This window comes from Elephantulus edwardii, unplaced genomic scaffold (assembly GCF_000299155.1).
Source record: "Elephantulus edwardii isolate Elephantulus edwardi_28Jun2011 unplaced genomic scaffold, EleEdw1.0 scaffold00125, whole genome shotgun sequence".
Lineage (NCBI taxonomy): Eukaryota > Metazoa > Chordata > Mammalia > Macroscelidea > Macroscelididae > Elephantulus > Elephantulus edwardii.
This window is the reverse complement of record NW_006399875.1, coordinates 6,259,225-6,282,067: the sequence shown is the minus strand read 5'-3', so window position 1 is coordinate 6,282,067 and position 22,843 is coordinate 6,259,225. Positions and strand designations below refer to the sequence as shown.

Sequence of the window (22,843 nt, the reverse complement as noted above, 5' to 3'; positions counted from 1 at the left end):
GTGTGACACTTGGATTTTTTTCCCTCCAAGCTGAGTAAACAGGATCCCAGAAGCTCCTGCTCAGCCCAGTGTGTGTGCAGTGACCACCGTCCATTTCCTTGAAGCATTAATGACCCTAGGACAGTCGCTGGACATCAGGGACAGCGGGGTGGGAGCCGGCTGTGCACAAAACGACCATGGAGCTAGAGGTTTTCTGCCCCAGTGGGCCAGGGGCTGGGGGGCTGAGCCTCACCCCACAGGTCTACACTAAGTTACTCTACCAACACACGACAAACACAGTGAGGGACCTCTCCCTTGGCACAGACAGTGTGTAAACATTGGGGAAAAGAATCCCCCCTAGAAAGGTAGCATTAAATAGTGAAAGAAGCCCTCCTCTCTCGCTCCTCCGTGGGCGCTCGGCTGTGCTCCGCGATGGCCTTGCCCTTGTGGACTTGCTGTGTGGACACTCCTTGCTCCATCGGTCTATACCATCAGCCAGTGGCGAAGCTGAAAGAAAAGCAGGGGTTACTCAGCAGTGCAGGGAGGGGCTCCTCACAAAAAGGGGGGTCCTAGATGAACACACTAACTGTAGCCATGGACTAAAAGTGTGTCAGAGATGACGCGGACGGTACAGGATAGGACAGGGTTCAGATCTGTTGTTCATTGGGTGGGTGTGAGTTGTACTCAACTTGACGGCACCCAACAACAACAACAAACAACAAAGATTAATAATCTGCACCCCTTCTTGGTCCAGACACTTTGGCAGGGCAGATTATCTGTGGCCTGGACTGTGGCTAGTCCCCTGGGAGATGCTTCTCGGGACCAAACATGTTCCGGATGTGGTACCCAAGACCAGACATCTGCTCTACATTTATGCAAATAAGTTATTATCTGAAAAGGAAAAGTGATAGAGTACAGAGATCAGAGGCCCTGTGGTGGTGGGCTGGCCCAGGAAGTAACTGCCAGGGTACCTGCCAATCTCACACACCCACTTGGTACTGATGTTTTCACCCCCACTTTCTTGAGGTCCTTGATTACCCACTCAGAAAAGGGGACCTACTATGGCTTGCTTTCCTGGACCGTAGAGGAAGAGCAAGAGTGGGCCTCAGACCCCCCCTGGTGGGAGTTCACTCTTCTCATGAGAAGGTTCCATGGACCTCATTACTGCCCGGGAATTGATGGATAGGCAGGGCCTGCTGTTAAGGCTCTTTGCAGGACATCATTGTCTATGCTGACACAGCCGTGGTCCAGCCCGGCTCTCAGCATCAGTAATTCTGCACAGACTGCAGGCACATATCTGTATCACCAGAATATGCAGCTTGCTTCTGACAGAACCATATCTTGGGTAGAAGAAGCGAAGTTACTGCAGATGGCAGGCTAGAGCATCTCTATTTGTCTCGTTAGGAGAACCCTGGAAGGGCCAGCAGCTAAGACAGTGCAGGTGTGATTGGAGACCTGGAATGACCAGAGTGAGGCCAATACAGCAGAACTCAGGTGGGATACAAGACTCCATGATGGGTCCCAGTCTGGCTGGAGGCCAGCCTGACCAGGGAGGCCGCCTAGTGACAAGTGTACTTCAGATCTGTGAGGATGGACTCCAGCTCTGAGTCCCAACTATCCTGACGGTGAAGCGTCCCTCTGTCTTAGCCAAAGAAGAAGATAGATAGAAGAAGATAGAAGAAGACATATAGAAGAAGAAGAAGGTAGAAGAAGAAGAATGTAGATAGAAGAAGAAGATAGAAGAGATAAGAAGATGAAGAAGATTGAAGATAAGAAAAGAAGAAGAGGAGGAGGAGGAGGAGTTCTTCTGTCATCCTTATTCATTGTCCAGCTCTCAGATGCACAGCAAGTGATTGGAAAGGCAATGGCCCTAAGAGAATCCAATAAACAGACTCTTGGGCAGCCGTCTATAAAATATTGCCCCCCACCCAATTTGGTATGAAATTATCACCATATTTATTGTACAAGAAACAGACCCAGTGTAATTTTAGGAAGTGATATGTGACTCTGAATGAACGAAGTAGAATGCGATGAAAAGAGGTGTTAGATGAGAAGTGGATAACTGCATTCTTGTACATGCAAAGTGGAGTATTATTTAATATTGGAGTTTATGATGCCACATGGCATTCCTGGCCACTGAACTTGACTTAGGAATGTGAATAAGGAGGAATATGCGAACAGGGCATGTTAGCCTGTCCACAACGGGATCGGCTAGTCTCACCAATCGACAGAAGACTGCTTGGCTAGCCTCACCCTTAAACTGAGCACGTCCAGCAGGAGAGAGCTTCTCGCCATCAGCACAGGAGAAGCAGGCACGCAGTGGAAGGACACCTTTCAGGATCAAACCTCCTCATGCCAGCGAGGCTTACCCGCAGCAGCGCCAGCTTACCTCCCAGCAGCAGGAGCCAAGACGGAAGCAGAGCGCTAACACGAGACGAGCTGTCCTCGGGGCTGCTCGCCTCACTGACACTGACAGAACCGGAACTAAGAGTCTTTGTTGGACGGCTGGTGTGGACAGGGGGGTTGGGAGGCCAATATTGGCAGAACTGAGAACTTTGTATAACACCGGCTTAAAGCTGTGGGGATCAAGGCTGAGCTGCCTGCGAGCGTATTTTGGAAGCTGTCCTGAACTGTATTCTGTAACTAATCTGGATTATAATCTTTATAAAAGAATCACGCAGGATGAGGCGCTCTGGCGACACGGTCTGAATGGAGCTGAGCTGCTGACCCAGCGGCAGCAGTTCTCTGGAAATGTGAATCCACCAGCAGCTCCAGGGAAGAACGAAGGGCAGTATCATTTCATGCTTACGGCCTCACGAAACCTGGTCAGCTACAACTTCCAGCTCCACGGCAGTGAGTGAGTGAGCTGTCGCCGTAGACAGAGAGGCTACTTCTAACCAAGACAGGGTAACATGGACAAAATGAACCCTCCCAAACTATATAAACAATGAATGAAATATACAAAGCAAAGGTTTTCCCAGACACTGGCCATCAGACACAAGGAGAGGTGATTTCAAATAAGCAGGAAGCCAACATGGTGAGCTTTCTAGGGCATCAGCACTCTGCTCAGGTGCAGCAAAGTGAGAGGGAATCTCACTTGGAGCTCCTAAGACTTGCACCAAAGACACGTCACGGCGCTGCAGAGGAAAGGACTGGTGAGCTGCTTCCAAAGCCTTGTCAGCCCTGGGGAGCAGTTCTGTTCTGCTCACGGAGGGTCACCGTGTGCTGGAATGGCCTCGGGGACAACTAACAACAGCAGAGTTCAGAGTAAACGCTTGGCATCATTGAATTAGTACTAAAAATGGAGTTTCCTGGCGCACAGTGACAAGCACAGTGACAGGGTCACAGTCAGCAGGAAGAGGACCCGCGTGGGCCCTCCTGATGCATCTCTTAGCACATCTCTCATCCAAAGTCTGATGAAATGAGGGAGCTCTGGTGGCCTAGTGGCAAGAAGCTGCACACTGCAATCCCAGAGGTACATGGTTCGAATCCACCAGATCCTCTGCTGGAAAAGGAGGGGTAATCTCCTCCAGTATGAATCAGATCCGATTTGACAGTACACAAAAAAAATAATAAGATAAAATAAAATTGTAAAAATTCAAAGTTTGATGAAATTGCTTTGTGTCTCAGAATGAGCAACATGAGACCCATGTGAAGCTCTTCTGTCCCTCCTGCCAGGAGCAGGCACACAGTGGCTCAAAGCCCACCCAGGCCGTGGTTCTGGGCAGCGGTGCGTCAGGGAGACACTCTGGACAGAGAATTCTCTTTTCAAGCTTGAAGGTAAGCATAGAGCAGGTAGCTCTGAATTCCCTGCCAAGGGGCTCCCAGGTGTGGGGGACACTCACCGTGAACTGGCGGACTTCCCCGCTGTCCACCAGCTCATGCTCCTTCTCCGGGGTGATGGCGTAGGCCAGTTTCTGTAAGAGAACACAAGACTGTCAGTCCTTACAGATCCTCATCATGGGAGCCAGGCTCTCCTCCATCTGCCTCGGGGGCAGAGCCCGAGTTGACGGCCCCTTAGGAGCCATGGTCAAGTCATTTGGCTACTAACCAAAAGTTTGGCAGTTCGAACTCACTAGCTGCTTCCCAGGGCAGAGGTGAAGAAATCCACTTCCTTAAAGACTCACAGCCTTGGAAACCGTGTGTGGCACTGTCCTGCAGCGTCTCTGTGAGTTAGAAACGACTTGGTTTTGGGGGTTGGATCTCCTTAAATGCCAGAATAAGGTGGTAGATGCATTGATCGAGCCCAGCTTGAAGTGCGTCCTCCAGGAGGTAGGGTGAGCGCTAAGCCTGCATGCACGCATGAGTGCTCGTTTCTAGCATCTCTGAGCCCAGGTGCAGATGCTTCAAGCTCACAGATGCAGAGAGATGCTTGTTTTGTGTCCCATTAAACACCTGGAGAAGCAGCCAGGAAGCGGGCCTCCCACCCTGGCCACGGCCGACGTGTGAAGGACGGGCCTTAGTTCAGCCAGTTCACTGAAGGGGAGGCACCTCTGCTTCTCACTCCCGGGGTCCTCCTCTCAGGTCCTCTGAGGGGCAGCGTTTCCCCAGCGGGGTACAGACTCCACTGACTCCAGCCACTGCCCCGTTCTGAGGGTCTGTGGTCTCAGTTATTGTTTCTGAAACGGCTCTGCTCACCATGAGAGCCAGGCTGTGTGAGACGGGAGGATACTGGCTCTCCCAGCAGCTGGACTGCGACCACCCTTACCCTCCAGGCTCCCTGGCTAAGCCCTCCCTGCCTCCCAGTCTGACCCAGAGGTGCAGAGCGCAGCACCCTCGTGTCCCTCTGCGCTGCCCTGTGACACTCGGAGGTGGGTCAGAGGGAGGCTGTCCACATTGGAAAGCCAGATGTCCTTCCTGAGGTCACACCAGATCTGGAGGCCCAGGGCCCACCCTTGACTTTGGTCTGAATGGACTTCTCAGGTCACTCAGGCATGGGACATCCACCACTATGTCTGAGTGGGACCAGGATTATTCCTGACAAGTCCTGGATCCTGGACCCAGCTCTGGTAGAATCATCATGTGGACAATGAGAGAGTCCACCAGTTCACGGAGAGGGCAATTATTTCCAGAAAGACTGAAGCATAGAGCACAGAGCCGTGTGGACGGATCCCCGACAGCAGACCCTCAGCCCAGTGGGTTCCTTGCCAGGAGAAGTGGGCCATTCACCGTTCCAAGAGATCACAGAGCCACAATGGTCAGTGGCAGGACCTTTGAGACAGTTTCACCACCCTCCATAGACAAAACTGAGACACAGCAGGGGATGTGCTGTTCTCAGAGTCCCCAGAGCTCCCTCAAGGCTCACGGGGAGCAGAACTGACTCCTCTCTGTAGCCTACAAGTGCGTTCAGCCCCTAGCAGAAGGCACATGAATGGTGGTCTGATTGCTCTTCACGGGCTGTCCTTTTCCCCTGTACCAGTACACATACGTGTGCACACAGATGTGAACACACACACATGCATGGGCATATACACACAGGGACAGACATGGTAATAGACTAGAGCACAGAACAGACGTGGGCACAAACACATGATCACAGACACACACATACACAGGCACAGACACATACATGCATGAACATACACTTACAAAGCATGCACATACGTGGACACACAGACACAAGCACGTGGACACAGGACAGGCGCGTGCACACACACAGACACACACACACACACACACACACACACACACAGAGAAACGGACACAGTCACATAAACATATAAGTAGATACACAATTTATGACTCTCCTCTCAGCGTCTCTTTCATTTCTCCATCTCAGCCTCCCAGCAGCCTTCTTCTCTCAGGCCAGGGCAGGAGTGGAAAACGTGGGCCGTGGGGACTCAGCCAGACCATGCTTGCTGACCTCACAAAGTGGAAAAAGGCCAGGGGCGTGGAGCGTCCACCCATTACCCACCTCTCGGAAGGACCCAGGCAGGCTGCAGAACTTGTAGGTGGCGTAGATGGGCACCATGGCCATGGAGGATGTGGCTATGACCCAGCCCAACACGTTGGCCCAGTCGGGGAAGATGTAGGCTCCGTAGTGTGGGGGTCTGAAGGTCACAATGCTCACCACGACCACAAACTGAAAGCAAGTGACACAGAGGTCAGCGTTGCAGAGTTCGAGAGTAGAGGTGGAGGCAAGACGTCGTGGGAGAAGGTCACTCAACTCCAGGCTTCCTTGAGTGCCACGTCCCAGCCGGGTCCCAGGAACACCAGTGTCTGTCCTGTGGACCAGTCTCACTGTGTGTGCATGGAGAGCAGCTGGCCCGCGAGCCCTCGGGTGCTCATGCTAGATGCTCAACATGGGATGAAGGCCCTTTCAAGGGATGTTTGAGGAGTGAGAACTCTGTCCTCACAAAACTTCACCTGTTGACCCTTCTGTGAGATTAGCGCCTGACAGCACACTCAGTGACATCTGCTTATTTACAAGTCACCACTCTGATGACCTGACCTATTGAGGCTACAGCCAAGCTACCAATGTCACAGAGAGGCTGTCATCACAGGGTTGCTTGGCGACCCATCAGCATCCTGAAAGCTTGGACGTGGCCCCCAGTAAGAAAGCTGTTTTCTATAGAGGCCTAGGCTCCAGCCACCTTCGCTCTGTATATGAAATAAGTTCTTAGAAACGTTGTCTTCCCAAGGTGTGCTTCCTCTCATAAACTTTATCATCCACAACCTGCATTATGCAGGTGAGACAACATTGATTGCTGAAAGTGAGGAGGACTTGACACACTTGCTGTAGAAGGTCAAGGACTCCAACCTTCAATGTGGATTATATCTCAACACCAAGAAAACAATAATTCTTACTACTGGACCGATGTGAGAGAAGAATGGGCAATTGGCTCCTGTGTGATTACTGCCCCTGGAAACCCAGAGGCCTGACTATGGGTTGGTTCTGACTCTATGATACACAACAACAACACGACAAGTGGACCAACTGGCAATACCAGGAGAGATGGAGAAGAGTGATGAGGCCACAATCAACACCCATAGTAGCAGCAGTGGAAAAAAAAATCAAAGGATGTGATACATTAGGCAAATCTTTTGTCAAGATACTCTCCAAAGTCCTAATGAGCAAGGATGTCAGTTTAAAGACTAAGGTGTACCTGGCCCAAACCATGGTCTTTTCAATTGGTTCCTATGTATCTTAAAGTTGGACAGTGAAGATGATAAGAGAAGAATTGATGTCTTGGAATTGTGGTGCTGGAGATGAGTACTGAACATCCCATGAACTGTCAAATAAGCAATATAATATATAATAAATAAAATAGGATAAACAATATCATAAACACGTGTGTTCGAGCAAGTGCAACCAGGGTACTCCTTAGAGGCAAAGATGGTGAAACTTCATCTCACATTCTTCGGGCTTGTTGTCATGAGGGGCCAACCCTCAGAAAAAGACATCCTGCTGGGGAAAGTGGAGGGTCAGAGAAAGACCCTCAACAAGACGGACCGATGTGGTGACATTAACAATGAGCTCAACATATCAAAGAACATGAGGATGGCTCAGGAAAGGGCAAGGTGCAGACTGGCTGAATAATCCAAAAAATGACAAGCTTGAAAGCAGGAGTGGCATCCACTTCTGAAACAGCTTGCCTCTAGAAACTCTGTGAACGTGGAGAAACGATGAAAGTTATACCAGCGTTCAAGTCTTTCATTCATAGGGTCACTATGAGTTGTCTATGCCTGGATAGCACGTAACAACATCATGAATTAGTTGACTTGAGAGTGTCTAAAGATAACTCTATTCAAAGGGTGCTCTCCTGGGATAGTGCATAAGAGTTGTTTCCAACCCAAAGGTGGTTCAAATCTACCAGTCACTTAGTTCAGCAGGAGAAAGACAGGCAATCTCCTCTTGTGCAATTTACAGCCTTGGAATGGACTTGATGACAGTGAGACACTCTTCAAGAGTATCTGAAGCATTTAGTGGTAAAGTTCAAAGGCGACAGTTTTCACCTCAACATAAAGAAAACAAAAATTCTCATAACTGGACCGGTGAATGTCACAGAGGAGGAAGTATCAACCTTGTCAAGGATTTAATTTTACTTGGATCCACAAGCAACAATCATGGAAGCGGAAGTCAAGAAATCAAAGAATTGCATTGTATGGAACAAGTCTGCTGCAATAGCGTCTTTGGAGTGTTAAAAAGCCAAGCTGTCACTTGGAGAAATCAGGTGCATGTGATCCCACCTCTAATATTTCTAAACCTCACACACACGCATAAATTGTACAATGAATTAAAAAGACTGAAGAAGGAAGAGCTGGTGCCTGTGCATTGCAGTGTTGGTGAAAAACATTGAGTGGACCAAGGACTGCCAGAAGGACAACTCTTGGAGGGTCAGCTGGTTCAATGGCTCACAAAACAACAGTAACAGCAATCATGTAACTTTTGGAAAGGATGTATGATGCATTTGCTGATGGAATGATAGAAAAGTACTGTCTTGTACCATTCTCCAGACAATCAAAAGTTAACATGTGTCAAACAACAAGCAACTATTTAATAACTTACACATCAGACCATATAGAAATTCTTCTCTTTTTTTGGGTCACAATTACTATAACTTGACATAAAACAGGTTCTAAGGTAAGCATAACAGAAACCAGCATCACTCTCCAGTTTCTATCAGGCTGGCTCAGAATGACGATAGAATGAAGCTCTGTTTAGCACAGTTGGTGAGTTTTACCTAAAATCTTAGAAAGTATGCTTTCTGACTACAGTTCAAAGAATTTGTCTAAATCTTGGAATGCATGGGAGCATTTCAATTTCCTGGAGCAAAGGACTATGTTAAAAGGGGGGACCTGCTAACAGGGGAGCGTGCAAAACAGCTCACTTTAAAATTAGGGTGGGATCATTAAGAAAAGGGCGGCTCAATCAGATGAAGACACAAGACGGGACACACTGGGAGTGGTTTCCTCTTTTGCTGACCTTCGGAGTATAACTTGTGTTGTCCCTAAGGACCACTCAATGTTGTGGAAAGGGGCTCTGGTAGCACAGAGGTTGAGTGTTTGGCTGCTAACCCGAAGATTGGCGGTTCAAACCACTCATACTTTCTCTCTCAGGGGGTAAAGACCTAGAAATCCACTCCAGTGAGGCCTGTGGCCTGAAAAGCTAGGGAGCAGTTCCGCTCCCTCTGGCAGGGATGCCTGGAGTTAGCATCGACTCAACAGCACACAGCAGCAACCACGGGGATGAAAATGCAAGAGTGCCCTCGGCAGGCACCGTGCCAAGTGGCCCCCAGAGAGGCACAGCTGATGGACTCGGGCGCCATCGCGTGCACGGATGTACCTCACTGTCAAGAACAACGCTGTGGAGATTCCTCTACCAGGACCCCGTACGTTCGCCCATGTTATTTCAGTGTCATCTGTCCCAAACCCAGGCGCCTGTTATGAATGTAAACAAAAGGAAATCAGTTTCTGTCAAACTCATTCTGACTCATGATAGAATTGTAGCTCATCTGATCTCCAGTAGGGAGCTCAGGTGGCCTAGTGGGTAAAGAGTTGCTGTGCTAACGCAAAGGCACTCGGTTTGAACCCACAAGGTGCCTTGTAGGAGAAATTTGGCAATTTCCTCCTGTGTGATATGAGTTGGTTCCAACTTGACAGCACATAACAACAGCGGCATAGTCTCCAATGTCAGGTTGTTTTCTGTGGGTTCTCCCCCCCTCTTTATCATTCGCTTTTCTGTTATTCTTCCAAGATTGATTCTATCTATGTGTAAACTGTCCCTTGACTTTTCACATTGGTGGCCTTTATGTCGTAATTATTCTTTTGTCGTTCAGCATAATTTATTCTAGGTTTATCCATTCTGTGTAGTATTTCACAAATGAATTTTTAATGTGGCAATATTTATTTCATTTTATATTTGTTGTTGTTGTTGTTGTTGTGTGCTGTAGAGTCGTTTGCGACTCATAGTGACCCTATGTACAACAGCCCTAAACCGTGCTCTATCCCGTGCCAATCTCATTGCCTCTGACACACCCATTCCGATTACCCCAGTCACTGAATCAATCCACCTCACAGAGGGTCTTCCCCTTCTGCGCTGTCCCTCTACTCTACCCAGCATGATGTCCCTCTCTAAAGACCTGTCTCTCCTTACAACATGTCCAAAGTATGTCAGGCGAAGCCCCAGAATCCTTGCCTCCAAGGAGTAGCCTGGTTTAACCCTCTCTATTGAGTTTTTTTAAATTATTATTACATTTTATTAGTTTTAATGAACATTTACAGAGATTTTGGGTTTTCATTCATTCATTGTTGCACTTTTATTGAGATTTTAATGAAAGTTTATCAAGAACGTGGAATTCTCTTCATTCATTGTTGCACATTTTCCTTCCTGCCCGTCCTCTCCCACAAATGCATTTTTTAGTTAGTAGACATGAGTTGTTTCCAACAGTTTGCTGTTACAAATGCATTTTTTAGTTAGTAGACATGAGTTGTTTCCAACAGTTTGCTGTTATAAATAGTGCTGTAGGAGCATGGATTGGAGCTCTCATACACAGTGGGTGGGACTGTAAGATCATACAGCCAATGAGGAAAGCAGCTTGGTGCTTCTAGAAAATTGGGACTACAAACATTATTTGATCCAGCAATCTCATCACTGCAAATATCCCCAAGAAATGAGAGCTACACATATAGTTAGAAATGCACAACTAGGATTCAATATTTTTTTTTAAAAGGGACCATCTGAAAATCAAGTGCCTTGTGTATAAAAACCTTTTTCCTATATGGTGAAAACAAAGCCTACAGACTGGGAAAAAAACCCCACAAAAACATTTGGCAATGACATCTCAGACAAGGATCTCATAATAAAAGTTTACAGAACACTACCAGGCCTTCACAAGAAAAAAGACTGATAACCCAATTACAAAATGGGCAAAAGACATGGAAAGACTTTTCACAGAGGAAGACATTCGGGTGGCCAACAGACAATGAAGAAATTCTCCAAATCACTGGCAATCAGAGAGATGCAAATCAAAACAACAATGAGATACCATCTCACCCCAGTAGCAGTGACAAAGTTTAACAGGACAGCAAGTAATAAATAAATGGAAAGAATGCAGTGACTGGAACTCCTATGCACTGATAGTGGAATTATAAAATGATATAAACACTCTGGAAGGCAATTTAGCATTTCCTTAAAAAGCTGAACACAGAAATCCCATATAACAAGCTATTCCACTACTGGGAACATACCCCAAGGAAATGAGAACTAAGCCATGAACAAAGACATGCATGCCTATAGCAGTGTTATTCATAATAGCAAGAAAATGGAAACAACTCAAATGTCCATTAACAAACAAATGGCTTGAGAGAAATTGGGGTATGTTCACATGATGGGACAATGACTTAGTAATATGCTCTATAACACAAGTGAGTCTAGAGAGCCTTGGTTGACTGACCGAACTCAGTCTCATAAGGACAGATACTCTGTAAGATCATGATTGTAAAAATAGAAGGATAATTGATGTGTACGAATGTTCAAAAGTGGAAAGCGAAAGGGGGAAGATATGCAAAAGAGGGAAGAAGGGACATCACTGAGATAGTCGAGGTTAGTTGATAGTTAGGTGATGGTGGGGTGAAGGAACTGGAAAGATTCAACAGCGACTTGAAGAGAGGAAAAATAATAGGCATGGATCAATAGTAATTAATGATACAAAAGAAATGTATTTGCATGTATGAAACACAATGTGAATGAAAGGCTGTATAAAACAAAATGTACGTGAATGAAACACAATGTACATGAGTCATTTGTATGCAAACCGGTAACAATCTTAGGAGAACTGTGAGCTGCAGCACACACAGACGGACAGATGGATGGACACAATGGCTGGACTTTTTGGAAGTGAATTTCCAGGTGTTTATTCTAAGGCATCTCTGGGTGGGCCGAGACCACCAAGCTGTCAGTTGCAAGTGAGCACATTAACTCTTGCACCACCCGGGGACCCCACTGAGAACACAGGTGCTCAGGACCCCTCAAGCCCCCCACCTACTGGGCTATCCCAGCCACTGCATGTAGATGGGGTTGGGAGTGTTCCCACATGTGGACCCTATGCTGGTCCTTGGGGTGAAGCCTTGGGCTGGTCCGGATTGGGGTGGGGGGTGTCTGGCCTGAACCATAAGCCCTGTTATAGGCATGCCCCTCAGGCTGGCCAGGGCAGGAGGAAGGCCAGTGGTCAGGGAGACCCTTATCTCTGTGACTAGGTCATGGGGCTCTCTGCCTACACCTGGAGGTCAGCTGTTTCAATCCACCTGTCTTGATTTTACCTGTAAAAGATCACCCGTCTAAGTTCACCTAGCTGAGGCCACCTGCGTTAAGATCACGAGGCTGAGGTCAGCTGGCCAGGATATCTGGCCATGGCTATCTGTCCAGACTGCACCAGGCACTTGGGCTTTGTGAGTCATCCAGTCTCAGTCACAACTATGGCTCTGCTGTGTGTGGGGGGGAAGCAGCCCCAGAGGATACACAAATGAATGGGTGCGGCGCTGCTCCAATAAAGCTTTATTGATAAAAGCAAACAGCAGGTTGTGTGTGTGGCCCAAAGTAGCATACTAACTCCTGGCCCAGACAATGAAAGGCAGACAGCTACGGAATGTACTCGCCCTATCAGGAGCCCTGGTAGCATACTGGTTAAAGTGTCTGCCTGCTAACCAAAAGGTTAACAGTTCAAACTCACTCAGAGTTCCAAAGGAAAAAAAAAAAGACGTGGTGATCAGCCTGCATAAAGACAGTTGTTGTTGTTGTTGTTGTTGTTGTTGTTATTGTTGTTAGGGCCCACTGGGTTCACTACAACTCACAGCAACCCAATGAACAACAGCTCCGACCCTTGCCCTCGCCTGTGTCATCTTCATACACGCTCTGCTTTGCTCAAGCCCACTGGTCACAGTCACTGTGTCAGTCTGTCTTGTTGAGGGTCCTGCTCTTTCTCTGACCCCTTCCCAGCATGATGTCTTCTTTACCAACCACTGATCCCTCCTGACAATGTGCCCAGAGCATGTGAGATGACCACATGAGATGACACATGAGATGACACATGAGACGACCACGTGTGACATGTGAGATGACACGTGAGACAACCACGTGTGACGACACGTGAGACGACCACGTGTGACATGTGAGACAACACGAGAGACGACCACTTGAGATGACACGTGAGATGACCACGTATGACAACATGTGAGACGACCACGTGAGACGACGTTTCCCATCCTTCTCTCTGAGGAGTACCCTGGTCACATTTCCCCCAGGGACATCCTGCGGAGAAGTTCTCTCCATCACCAAGGGTGCGGTGAGGAAGGTCACCTGGGGGCAGCCTCATGGCTTAACCTAAGCCCCAGTCCTGTCCTTGGAGCCTCTTGCACCTGTCGTTTTCCCTTGGGACATTCTCAACTCCATCTCTGTCCTAATGGTATCATCCTTGGTGACTCCCCCGATAAAGGGGACACTCACATGAGCCTTAAGTAGGTCTGGAAGGCCCTCTGAGATTCACATGGACATTTTCCTCTGGTTCCAGTAATAATGCGTTTGCTGCTGACTGAAAGGTTGGTGGTGTGAACCCACCCAGAGGTGCCTCAGAGGAAAGGCTTGGCCAACTAGTTGGGGAAACTCATCCCTTGAGACTGTAAGGAGACCAGTTGTGCTCTGACACACATGGGGCCATCAGACAACAAGTGATAGAAAGAAAGGCAGAGGAAATCCTTCAGAGGACACCAGGGGTGCAGGCGCCAGAGACACCCCTCAGTTCCCAGCTTTGTGCTTCATCTAAAAGCAGCATGCAGCACCCCTTCCAGACCTTGGGCACAGTCTCTTCATCTGATAACCACGTTCAGCTGCAGCTGCACCAGGGCAGAGGGCACAGGGCGGTGGAGGACCAGGGCCAGGCGCTCACCCTTGGTCCCTTACCAGGAGGAAGCAGGGGCTGACGAACTTCCAGCACAGACGCCAGTACAGGCCAGGTCGCCGTCCAATCATCTGCTTGATGTCGTCACTGAACTGCCCGACGCCTGGGGAGAAACAGGGGCAGACGTGGATGGCAAAGTTAGGGGGGCCACGTTGCCCACTTGTACCACACACCTGTGGGATCCTGCCCCGTGGGGTCTAGCCCCAAAGAACCCTAAGCTCACAGCGTTCTCCTGGGCATCAGAACCACTCCAGTTTCTCCAGATACCTGCCCATCCTGTAGAGTTTTTTTGTGGGAGTCCCATGTTGGAAGCTGTGCCTAGCACGGTGCCCTCCTTATTACTAATGATCACCAAAAAAGCCCTATTCATCTGAGAGCAACGGCCGAGCCTTCCCAGCAGTGCCCCTTGTCCACCCATCATGCTGTGTCACCTCCACAGACCCCGTGTCCTGGATCCTCATTTGTTAAGTAAAGCTCTTTCTATGATTGTTGTGATTGGTGTCTCAAGCCCACTACAACTCACAGCGACGCTGTTCACCACAGACTCGAGTCCTGCCCTGTCCTGGCCCTGCCACACTGCAGACCCAAGCGGCGCCCTGTCTTGGCCCTCCCACACCGCAGACCGGAGCCCTGCCCTGTCCTGGGCTCCCACACCGCAGACCCAAGCGATGCCCTGTCCTGGGCTCCCACACTGCAGACCGGAGCCCTGCCCTGTCCTGGGGTCCCACACCGCAGACCGGAGCCCTGCCCTGTCCTGGGCTCCCACACTGCAGACCGGAGCCCTGCCCTGTCCTGGGGTCCCACACTGCAGACCGGAGCCCTGCCGTGTCCTGGGCTCCCACACCGCAGACCCAAGCGGCTCCCTGTCCTGGGCTCCCACACCGCAGACCGGAGCCCTGCCCTGTCCTGGGCTCCCACACCGCAGACCCAAGCGGCGCCCTGTCCTGGCTCTCCCTCACGATCTCACGCCCACTGTGAGGTCACTGTGTCAACCCACCCCTCTGAGGGCCTGTCTCTCACCGTGTCATCCCGCCCCCCTCTGAGGGCCTGTCTCTCATTGGCTGACCCTCCTTCTTTCTCAACACGATGGCCTTTCCCCAGGACTGGCCCCTCCTATCTATAGGAGGTCCTCAAAAAAAGCGGGGGATAAATGTGGATCAAAATGCAAAATCACGAACATGACAGGGCTTGCTGGTCCCACAGAGACTGTTGTGACCCCTTGGACCCTAGCCTTTGAGATGCCTTTTGAATCTGGGGCTAAACTCACTCCTAGATTGACTTTCACCCAGGTAACCAGCAGGGAGTGGGGAGGAGAAAGAAAAAAGAAAAAAAAAAGAAAAGCTATTTCCAGCAATGTCGTAAATGAGTTCTCTTCTTCCACCAAAGCAAACAGCAGTGATCAAAGTATGGAAGGTATGGTTTCTATCCTGGAGGACTGCCTCATGCATTTAAAACCTGACAGGGAGCCTTGGGGGTACAATGGAGAAAGTGTTTGACTGCGGATAGGTTTGCAGTTCAACTCTATATGCCATTCTGTGGGTAAAAGCTGTAGCATCCTGCTTCCATAATGATTATAGGTTTGGAAAACACTTTTCTGTGTCCTACAGAGCTGTCCGCTGGGCCAATAGGCAACATCATGATAGACAGAAAGAAGGATGAAACTATGTGATTTCACCTTGCTTGGATCCACAATCAACACCATCGGTACTAGCAGTCAGGAAGTATAAAGATGTATTGCACCAGAAAGTCTGCTGTGAGGGACCTCTCCAAAGTACTAAAGAGCAATGATGTCAGCTCAAAGACTTGCCCGATCCAAGTCTTTTCAGTCACCCGCTATGCATCTGAGAGCTGTACAGTGAAAAAGGATGGCGGAAGTAAGAGTGCTGCCTTTGAGTTGTGGCATGCTGCTGGGAGAGGCTGTTTCTTGGAGAGGGGCATTGTGCTTGGGAGGGTACAGCGGCGGCAAAAGAGAGGAAGACCCTCACTGAGATACACTGACATAATGACTACAGCAAAGGGTTCAGCTATGTGAGGGATGGTGACATGTGAGGGATATGTGAGGGTGGCATAGGACAGGACAGGCAGGGCTCAAATCTTAGTTCTTAGTTGACTCAATGGTACCTGACAACAACATACAGACCTGGCAAGGAAGGGTGAAGTTGCAGCATGCATCCATTTAACAGAAGAGGAAACAGAGAGAGGGAGAGGAGAGGTGTGACCACCCCTCAGGACAGCTGTCTGGGAGGACATTTGTTTTATCCTACCAGCCCGCTACAGGCCAGGCACTCATTGTCCTGGGAGAGAGAGGTCAGCATGCCCAGCGATGGACAGCCCTGGGTCAGCAGCGTCCTGACTAAGATTGATCCCTGGATCCTCAAGGTCACAGTCAGTGTAGGAATGAGGAGCAGGACTGGGGGAGCCCAGGCAGCAGGAAGGATACACCAGCCGTCACATGGTTTGCTCTTTCATTCCTGATGGCCTCAAGCACAAAGAGACCCCTCTTTGGGAAGACCTGCCACTCATTTAAAGCAAGCAGCATTTATTTCATGATTCTCAGCAGGAGCGGCGATTCTCAGCTGTTTCTCTCACAAACGAGAATCTCAACCCTGGTCGGCACAGCCTTCTAGTTGGCAGACCCTGGAAACTCTTAATTATAGATGGAACTGGAGCCCAAACAACGCTGTGTAGCAGTCTTAACCTCTGCTCTTGTGAACGTGATCCTGTTCGGGAAGAGAGGTTTCCTTTTGTGATGTAAGTAGGTCATACATAGTTGCTGTTGGTAGGTGCCACTGAATCGAGCATGACTCATAATGACCCTATGAGCAACAGATCAGAGCCCTGTCCTGTCCTGTGCCATCTTCATCACCTCTGACACACTTGAGTTCATTGTTGCGGTCACTGTGTCAATCTGTCTCAGAAAAGGTCTTGTCTTTTGCTGACCCTCAACTTTTCCAAGCATGATGTCCCTCTCTAAGGAACAGCCTCTCAGCATCTCTTAGCAACATGCCCAAAGCATGAGAGATGAAGCTTCACCGTCCTTGCCTCTAAGGAACACTCTGGCTGTACTCTTTCTAACACATATCTCTTAATATTTTTGGCAGTCCCTGCGATATTTAGTACTCTCCTCCAACACCAAGCTCAAAGGCATCAATTTTTCTATCATCTTTATTCACTGTCCAGCTCTCAAAAACACAGCAAGTGATTGAAATGACCATGGTCTGAATCAGGCACACCTTAGTCTTCAGACTAACCTCATTGCTCTTAAGTATTTTGAAGAACAACAACAGTCCTTGACAACAGACTTGTCTAAAGTAATATGTCTCCTGATCTCCTGAATGCTGGTGCCAAGGGCATTGATTGTTGATCCAAGCAAGCAGGGTGGATTGTAAATCTAAAGTCTTCTGAGGATAGTCTTATAAAAGAGAGCACGAGAGACAGAGAGAAACACACAGGGGGAGGGTAGACCTCAAGAAACACCAAGCAATGACAAAGAAATCCAGGCGATGCCAAGGGGCATGGAGAAAAGGCAAGGAATTCTAAGGAATGTCAAGACTCTAAGAAATGACAGGAAATATCCAGAAATGCTGAGAAACTCCCAGGGTTCCCGACTATGAAAGACAGCACTAGAGCCAGAATGCTGAGTGGGACTTCTAGCTTCTAAAATGATGTGTCAATCAATTTCTGTGCTTTTCAGCTATCTGCTGGTGGGACCTGTATGGAGACCAAGACATTCTTCTTCCTCTACTAGCAGTCCTGAGGACACCAATGCCTCAACTAACTATGCGATCTTAAGAATTAATCAGGATATCCCCACTGGGGGAATCTGATTCCAGACAAAGTATCTTCACTGACTCAATGGAACCAGATAACCACAAGCCTTTCCTCGCTGGCGATCCTGGAGCAGCCACAGGGTAAACTTCCTGAAACTAAAATGCATCACTTGACAAGGCAGCTTTGCCAGTAAGAATGCAACGTGAGATGCCAGCTCGCTTGGCAATAAGAACAATAAAGTTCGGGGTCCCCCCTTGTGTGGGCTCCAGCCCCAAGCCCAGGCTCTGTCCTTACCGTAGAACCAGGCCACCCCAATGGCTTCAATGAGAACCCCAAAGAGGATGGACGTGCCGGCTGCAAAGTGATCCAGCAGTGTGAAGACGTAGATGCCACCCTGGAAGAGAAGGAGCGTCTTCTGAACTTGATGCCCGCACAGCCGCATCCTTGCCCCTAAGGGGATGCTTTTACAAGATAAACTTCACCCGCATCAGTGCATATAGTGTCAGTTTTATATCTACCTACATCACTAACATTCAACTCGTTGCTGCTTCTTAAGAATCTCTCTGTTAGAATATGAGAACTGAGGCACAAACTGAGATTTGTACACCAATGTTCACAGCAGCATTATTCACCATCGCAAGAACATGGAAACAGCCCTAATGTCCAACCACAAACGAATGGATTGAGAAATTATGATTCATTCACACAATGGAATACCATGCAGCACGCAGGAGCAATAACTTTGTAAATTATTACCTAACTTGGGAGGGACTGGAGAGCATTATACTGAGTGAACTAACTCAGTCCCATAAAGATAAATATTATATAAGACCGTTATTGTAGAATGAGTATAAGGATCCAGGAGGGGTGGGAGAGGCTGGAAGCAGAGGGATGTGGATGTGCAGGGGGAAGGGGGGGATTAATCATTGGGTTGTACAATTTGATGGGTGGGGGGTGAGGGAAATTGAAAGAATTTGTTCAAATTTGATTAGAATTTTGAAAATACACTAGTGGAAAAAGATAAATTAAAAAATAAATTAAAAAACAACAAAAAGGAAGAAATAATATCTCTGTCATGCAAGAATGAAACCACCTCCATACTCCTATCCTGGGCATCCCAATGTGGTCAGAGAAGGAGCCAATCAAATGCCACACTTTACTTTGCCTCCTTTGTGAAGGGAGGTGACTCCAGCCACCCCAACCCATACTGCTACAACTCTTCCCCCCACCCCCATATTAAAAAACTCATTGCTTTTAAGTCAGAGCCAACTCATAGCTGAGCCTCCAAGTGGGTTTCCAGAGAGGCTGTGAACTCACAGGACGCGACTGCCCTTCTTTCTCTTAAGAAGCCACAGGTGGACTTGAGCTGAGTGAATCTACTTGTAGACGGCCAACAGAGCTTTCTCTAGCTTTGCTCTCCAGCACCACCAATCCAATAACAAGGAGGCTCCCACAAAGAGAATTTCTAAAGGAGCTGTCCAGGTGCTAAAGTAACTCAGACGCATTCTCAGTGCACACTCTAACCATCATGGTCAACTCAACCCGACTTATTGCCGTGGTGTTGAAATAAGCTCATAGGTGACCCTCCAGCAGGTTTTTAGAGGCTGTAAATCACACGGGAGGAGATTGTCCATCTTTTTCCTGCAGAGATTTGAACCACCAGCCTTTGGATTGGCAGTACAGTTCCTTACCCACTAATAATCCACAGGCTTTTAAAAGGAGGTGCAGCTCTGCAGAAATACTGTGGTTTTGATTGACTGACTAAGATCAGCCTAGGGCCAAGCACTGATGAAGCCTCTGTAACTTCATCAAGCTCCCCTCTGCAGCACACACACACACACACACACACACACACACACACACACACACAGGACTGCTGGCGATGTACGTACGTTGGTGACGCAGAAGAGGGAGAGGAGGAAGGTGGCCAGGACGATGAAGAGGGTGAAGAGCTCCCGGTGCCGGTGCAGTAGCTGGAACTCGTCAATGAGCCCCGTGATGACGGACTCCATCCCGCCCATCTGCAATGCACACAGAGCAGAGAGGGGTGGGGTGAGGGGGTGGCCCTGCACTGTGCCCCAGGCCGTGTATCCTTGGGATTCCTTGGGTTCGGGGCTGAGGGATAGACTAGAATCAGGGACATGCCCTATTGTCACATGAGAGAGGGGACCTGGCTGGGTGTCCTTTCTATTGATGAGAATTTGCACTGTTTCTTCAAAAGAGCTCATGGAGCAAAAGCTCCATGGCTAAAACACAGCCCACTCCTGCTATGGTCCAGAAGGTTACAGACGGCAGCTCTGCCAGAGTTTGCTAACTAAAATATGATGCCCATAAACATGAACTTGGCATTGTTGTTGGCTATATCCTACAAACATGGATATCTTCCTTTAATAGCAGTCAAGAAATCAAAAGATATGTTGTACTTAAGGAGGAAAATAGGCTGTCAAAGACTTCTTTAAAGTGTTAAAGAGTAAAGATGTCAGCTTAAGGACTAAGGTGTGCATGACCCAAGCCATGATACTTTAAAATGTTATTATTTTCGTGTGTGTGTGTGTGTGTGTGTGTGTACCATCAAATCAGATCTGACTGGTACAGGAGGAGATTGTCCCTCCTTCTCCAGCAGAGCATCTGGTGGATTCAAACCGTTCACCTCTGGGATTGTAGTGCAGCTTCTTACCACTAGGCCACCAGAGCTTGCCCCAAGCCATGATACTTTCATTTGCTTCCTAAGCATTGGGAAGTTGGCCAGTCAATAAGGAAGACTGAAAATAATTAAAGCTTTTGAATTGTGGTGTTGGTGCAGAGTTCTGAATACCCCACGGGACATTACAGTGTCTTGGAGGAAGGGTAACCAGAGTGCCCCTTAGAGGCAGGGATGGTGAAATTTTGTCTCATGCACTTTGAGAATGTTGTCAGGAGGGTCCAAGTCCTTGGAAAACAAGATATGATGCTAATAAAGATGGGGTGTCAGAGAAAGAGACAAAGACCCTCAACGAGACGGATTGACATAGTGACTGTAGCAATGGGCTCATGTGTGTCAGGAAGTGTCAGGATGGCACAGGACAGGACAGGGTTCAGATCTGCTGTTCCTAGGGTCACCATAGGTTGTACTCAACTTGATAGCACTTGACAACAACAACACTCATTCATACACTCCCCATTGACCAGAACAGGAACTGTAAAATTGCAGGGTGTCAAACAGCTGGCCTTGTTGGGGTTTTCTGTGTGCCAAAGATGACCCTGGAGACAAAGGCAGGGCCAACCTCCAAATGGCTTTGGGATGATGGTGTGGGATGTACAGAGCAAGGCTCAGCTCTCTCGTTCAGAGGGTCATTAGGCGTCATAGTTGGCTCAGTGGAACCTCACATCCACCTACAGAATGTTCTTTCCTGCCCTGCTCTGCCCAGTGAGCTGCCCCACTTAGCAGAGGTCCTGAGATGTGCCTTCCCCAGGCAGGGAGCTCTGTCCCACTAGATGGGCTGCTCAGAGGCACATCTGATGTGGAGACAGAGATGTGGAAATCAGAGGCCATGGACACCCAGTGGGCCACAGCCTGAGCTGGACTGTGGGCAGGAGCTGAAAGTAGAGGGCAGCCAGCGAGGACACACTCGGGGAGGTTTCCCAGCAAACATCTGGGAATCGTCCAGCGATCAGAGGGAAAGAGCTTCGTGATGCACTTTCCAGGTAGCAAGCCTGAGCGCACCTGAGCCAGCAGACGGCATGGGGTGGGGAGCACTGGGGGCCCACAGCCAACTGCATGGGGGTGAAGGGGATCACCAGTGAGCCTACAGCTGAGGGGGTGCGACACCACGTTCTCAGCTGCTGGTCTTGGGCAGTGACGGGAAGAAGGAGCTGAGAAGCTTCTGCAGGCAGATGCAGCGCTGAGCGAGGGCCAGCCTGCTGCTTCCGGTCTGCGGAGTCAATTCTGAGGTGTCCACATACAGCCAATGCTCTCAGGACACATCTGTTCTTCAGGGGGAAACTCGGGGGGCTCCGGGAAGCAGGCAGGGCAGGCGCTCAACCTTCTCTGACCTGAGATCCCACCACTCTTGTTCGGAGTCTTGCTGCTGGGACCCTTCTCTAGCCTCTGTAGGGCCTCAGTGTAGAGGACCCTCAGCGCCCCGGGGTAGAAGATGGAAGGTACAGGTGGACCCAGTTTTCCCAGCCTCGGGAAAGGGGTGTCCAGGTAATCATGGCACTTGTTCTACTCCCACCAAGGGCTCTTGGCCGATAGGGAGGTGACAGTGCTGGGAAGCTTGGGGACAGCCCAGGAGCGTCAGGGGCCTGCTCTGACCACGCGGCCAGTACTCACAGCACTGTCGATGCCGAGGGTGAGCAGCATGATGAAGAACACGACGGCCCAGGCCGAGGACAGCGGCAGGGTGGCGATGGCCTCGGGGTAGATGATGAAGATCAGGCCGGGACCTGAAATCAGAGCCCACTCACTGCTGCTGCTGCTGGTCCCTCAGCCCCACCTGGAACCAGAGTCCCCCCTCACTCCTCCAGCACCACCTCGCCCTAACCACAGCCCCACCCTACTGCTCCCGCTGGTCTCCGGCCGCCAGCTCACCCTGAATCCCACCCCACTCCACTGCCCCAGCTCATCCAGCCCCATCCCACTCTCTGGCCCCAACCCTCTGACGGCAGCCCTCCCCAAGGCCTCCAACAGGACAGGGCGGCATCTCTCTCCTTGAGCGACCCCTGTCGCCCCTCCAGTGGATTTGACAGTCACCTGGCCCAGGTCTGGAGAACAGAAACCCTAAGTGAAAGGCTTCACAACCCCAAATCCTTATTCCTCTAAATCGCTCATGTCCACAATGGGCTAGAGGGCAGTGGGGGTGGGGGGACGGACGAGCGAGGGGCAAGTATCAAGAGTAGCTTTGGAAATAAATAGGTCTACAACCAGGAGATTTAACATGCTGGTCTGTCTGATACTTCTCTAAATCTGAACCTTCACATTAAGACAGACTAGGAAGACTGAAATAGCAGGCCTCTGAAAACAAAAACTGCAGCCTACAATATGAACTGAGGCTCAATGTCAAGAAGACAAAGATTCTCACCACTGGACCAATTGGCAACATCAGGATGGATGGTGAAGAGATTGAGATTGTACACAGCTTTAGTCTGCTTGGCTCTGTAGTCAACAGTCTTGGCACCAGCAGCCGGGAAATGAAAAGGCGCATTGCCATGGGAAAGTC

General features: G+C 49.3%; 1 protein-coding gene across 1 annotated transcript in view; it reads right to left on the bottom strand.

Moving 5' to 3' along the window:
- Positions 1 to 450: 450 nt before the first annotated feature.
- SLC6A3 (solute carrier family 6 (neurotransmitter transporter), member 3) overlaps positions 451 to 22,843 on the bottom strand; it is an 86,924-nt gene continuing 64,531 nt past the window's right edge. Inside the window, exons 8-14 of the mRNA XM_006893164.1 lie at positions 21,958 to 22,070; positions 19,538 to 19,666; positions 17,940 to 18,039; positions 13,877 to 13,977; positions 5,894 to 6,061; positions 3,825 to 3,896; positions 451 to 486 (exon numbers count right to left, since the gene is read on the bottom strand). Coding sequence (XP_006893226.1) covers positions 463 to 486; positions 3,825 to 3,896; positions 5,894 to 6,061; positions 13,877 to 13,977; positions 17,940 to 18,039; positions 19,538 to 19,666; positions 21,958 to 22,070 — 707 coding nt within the window. The 3' untranslated portion in view covers positions 451 to 462. The remainder of the gene's footprint in view (positions 487 to 3,824; positions 3,897 to 5,893; positions 6,062 to 13,876; positions 13,978 to 17,939; positions 18,040 to 19,537; positions 19,667 to 21,957; positions 22,071 to 22,843) is intronic.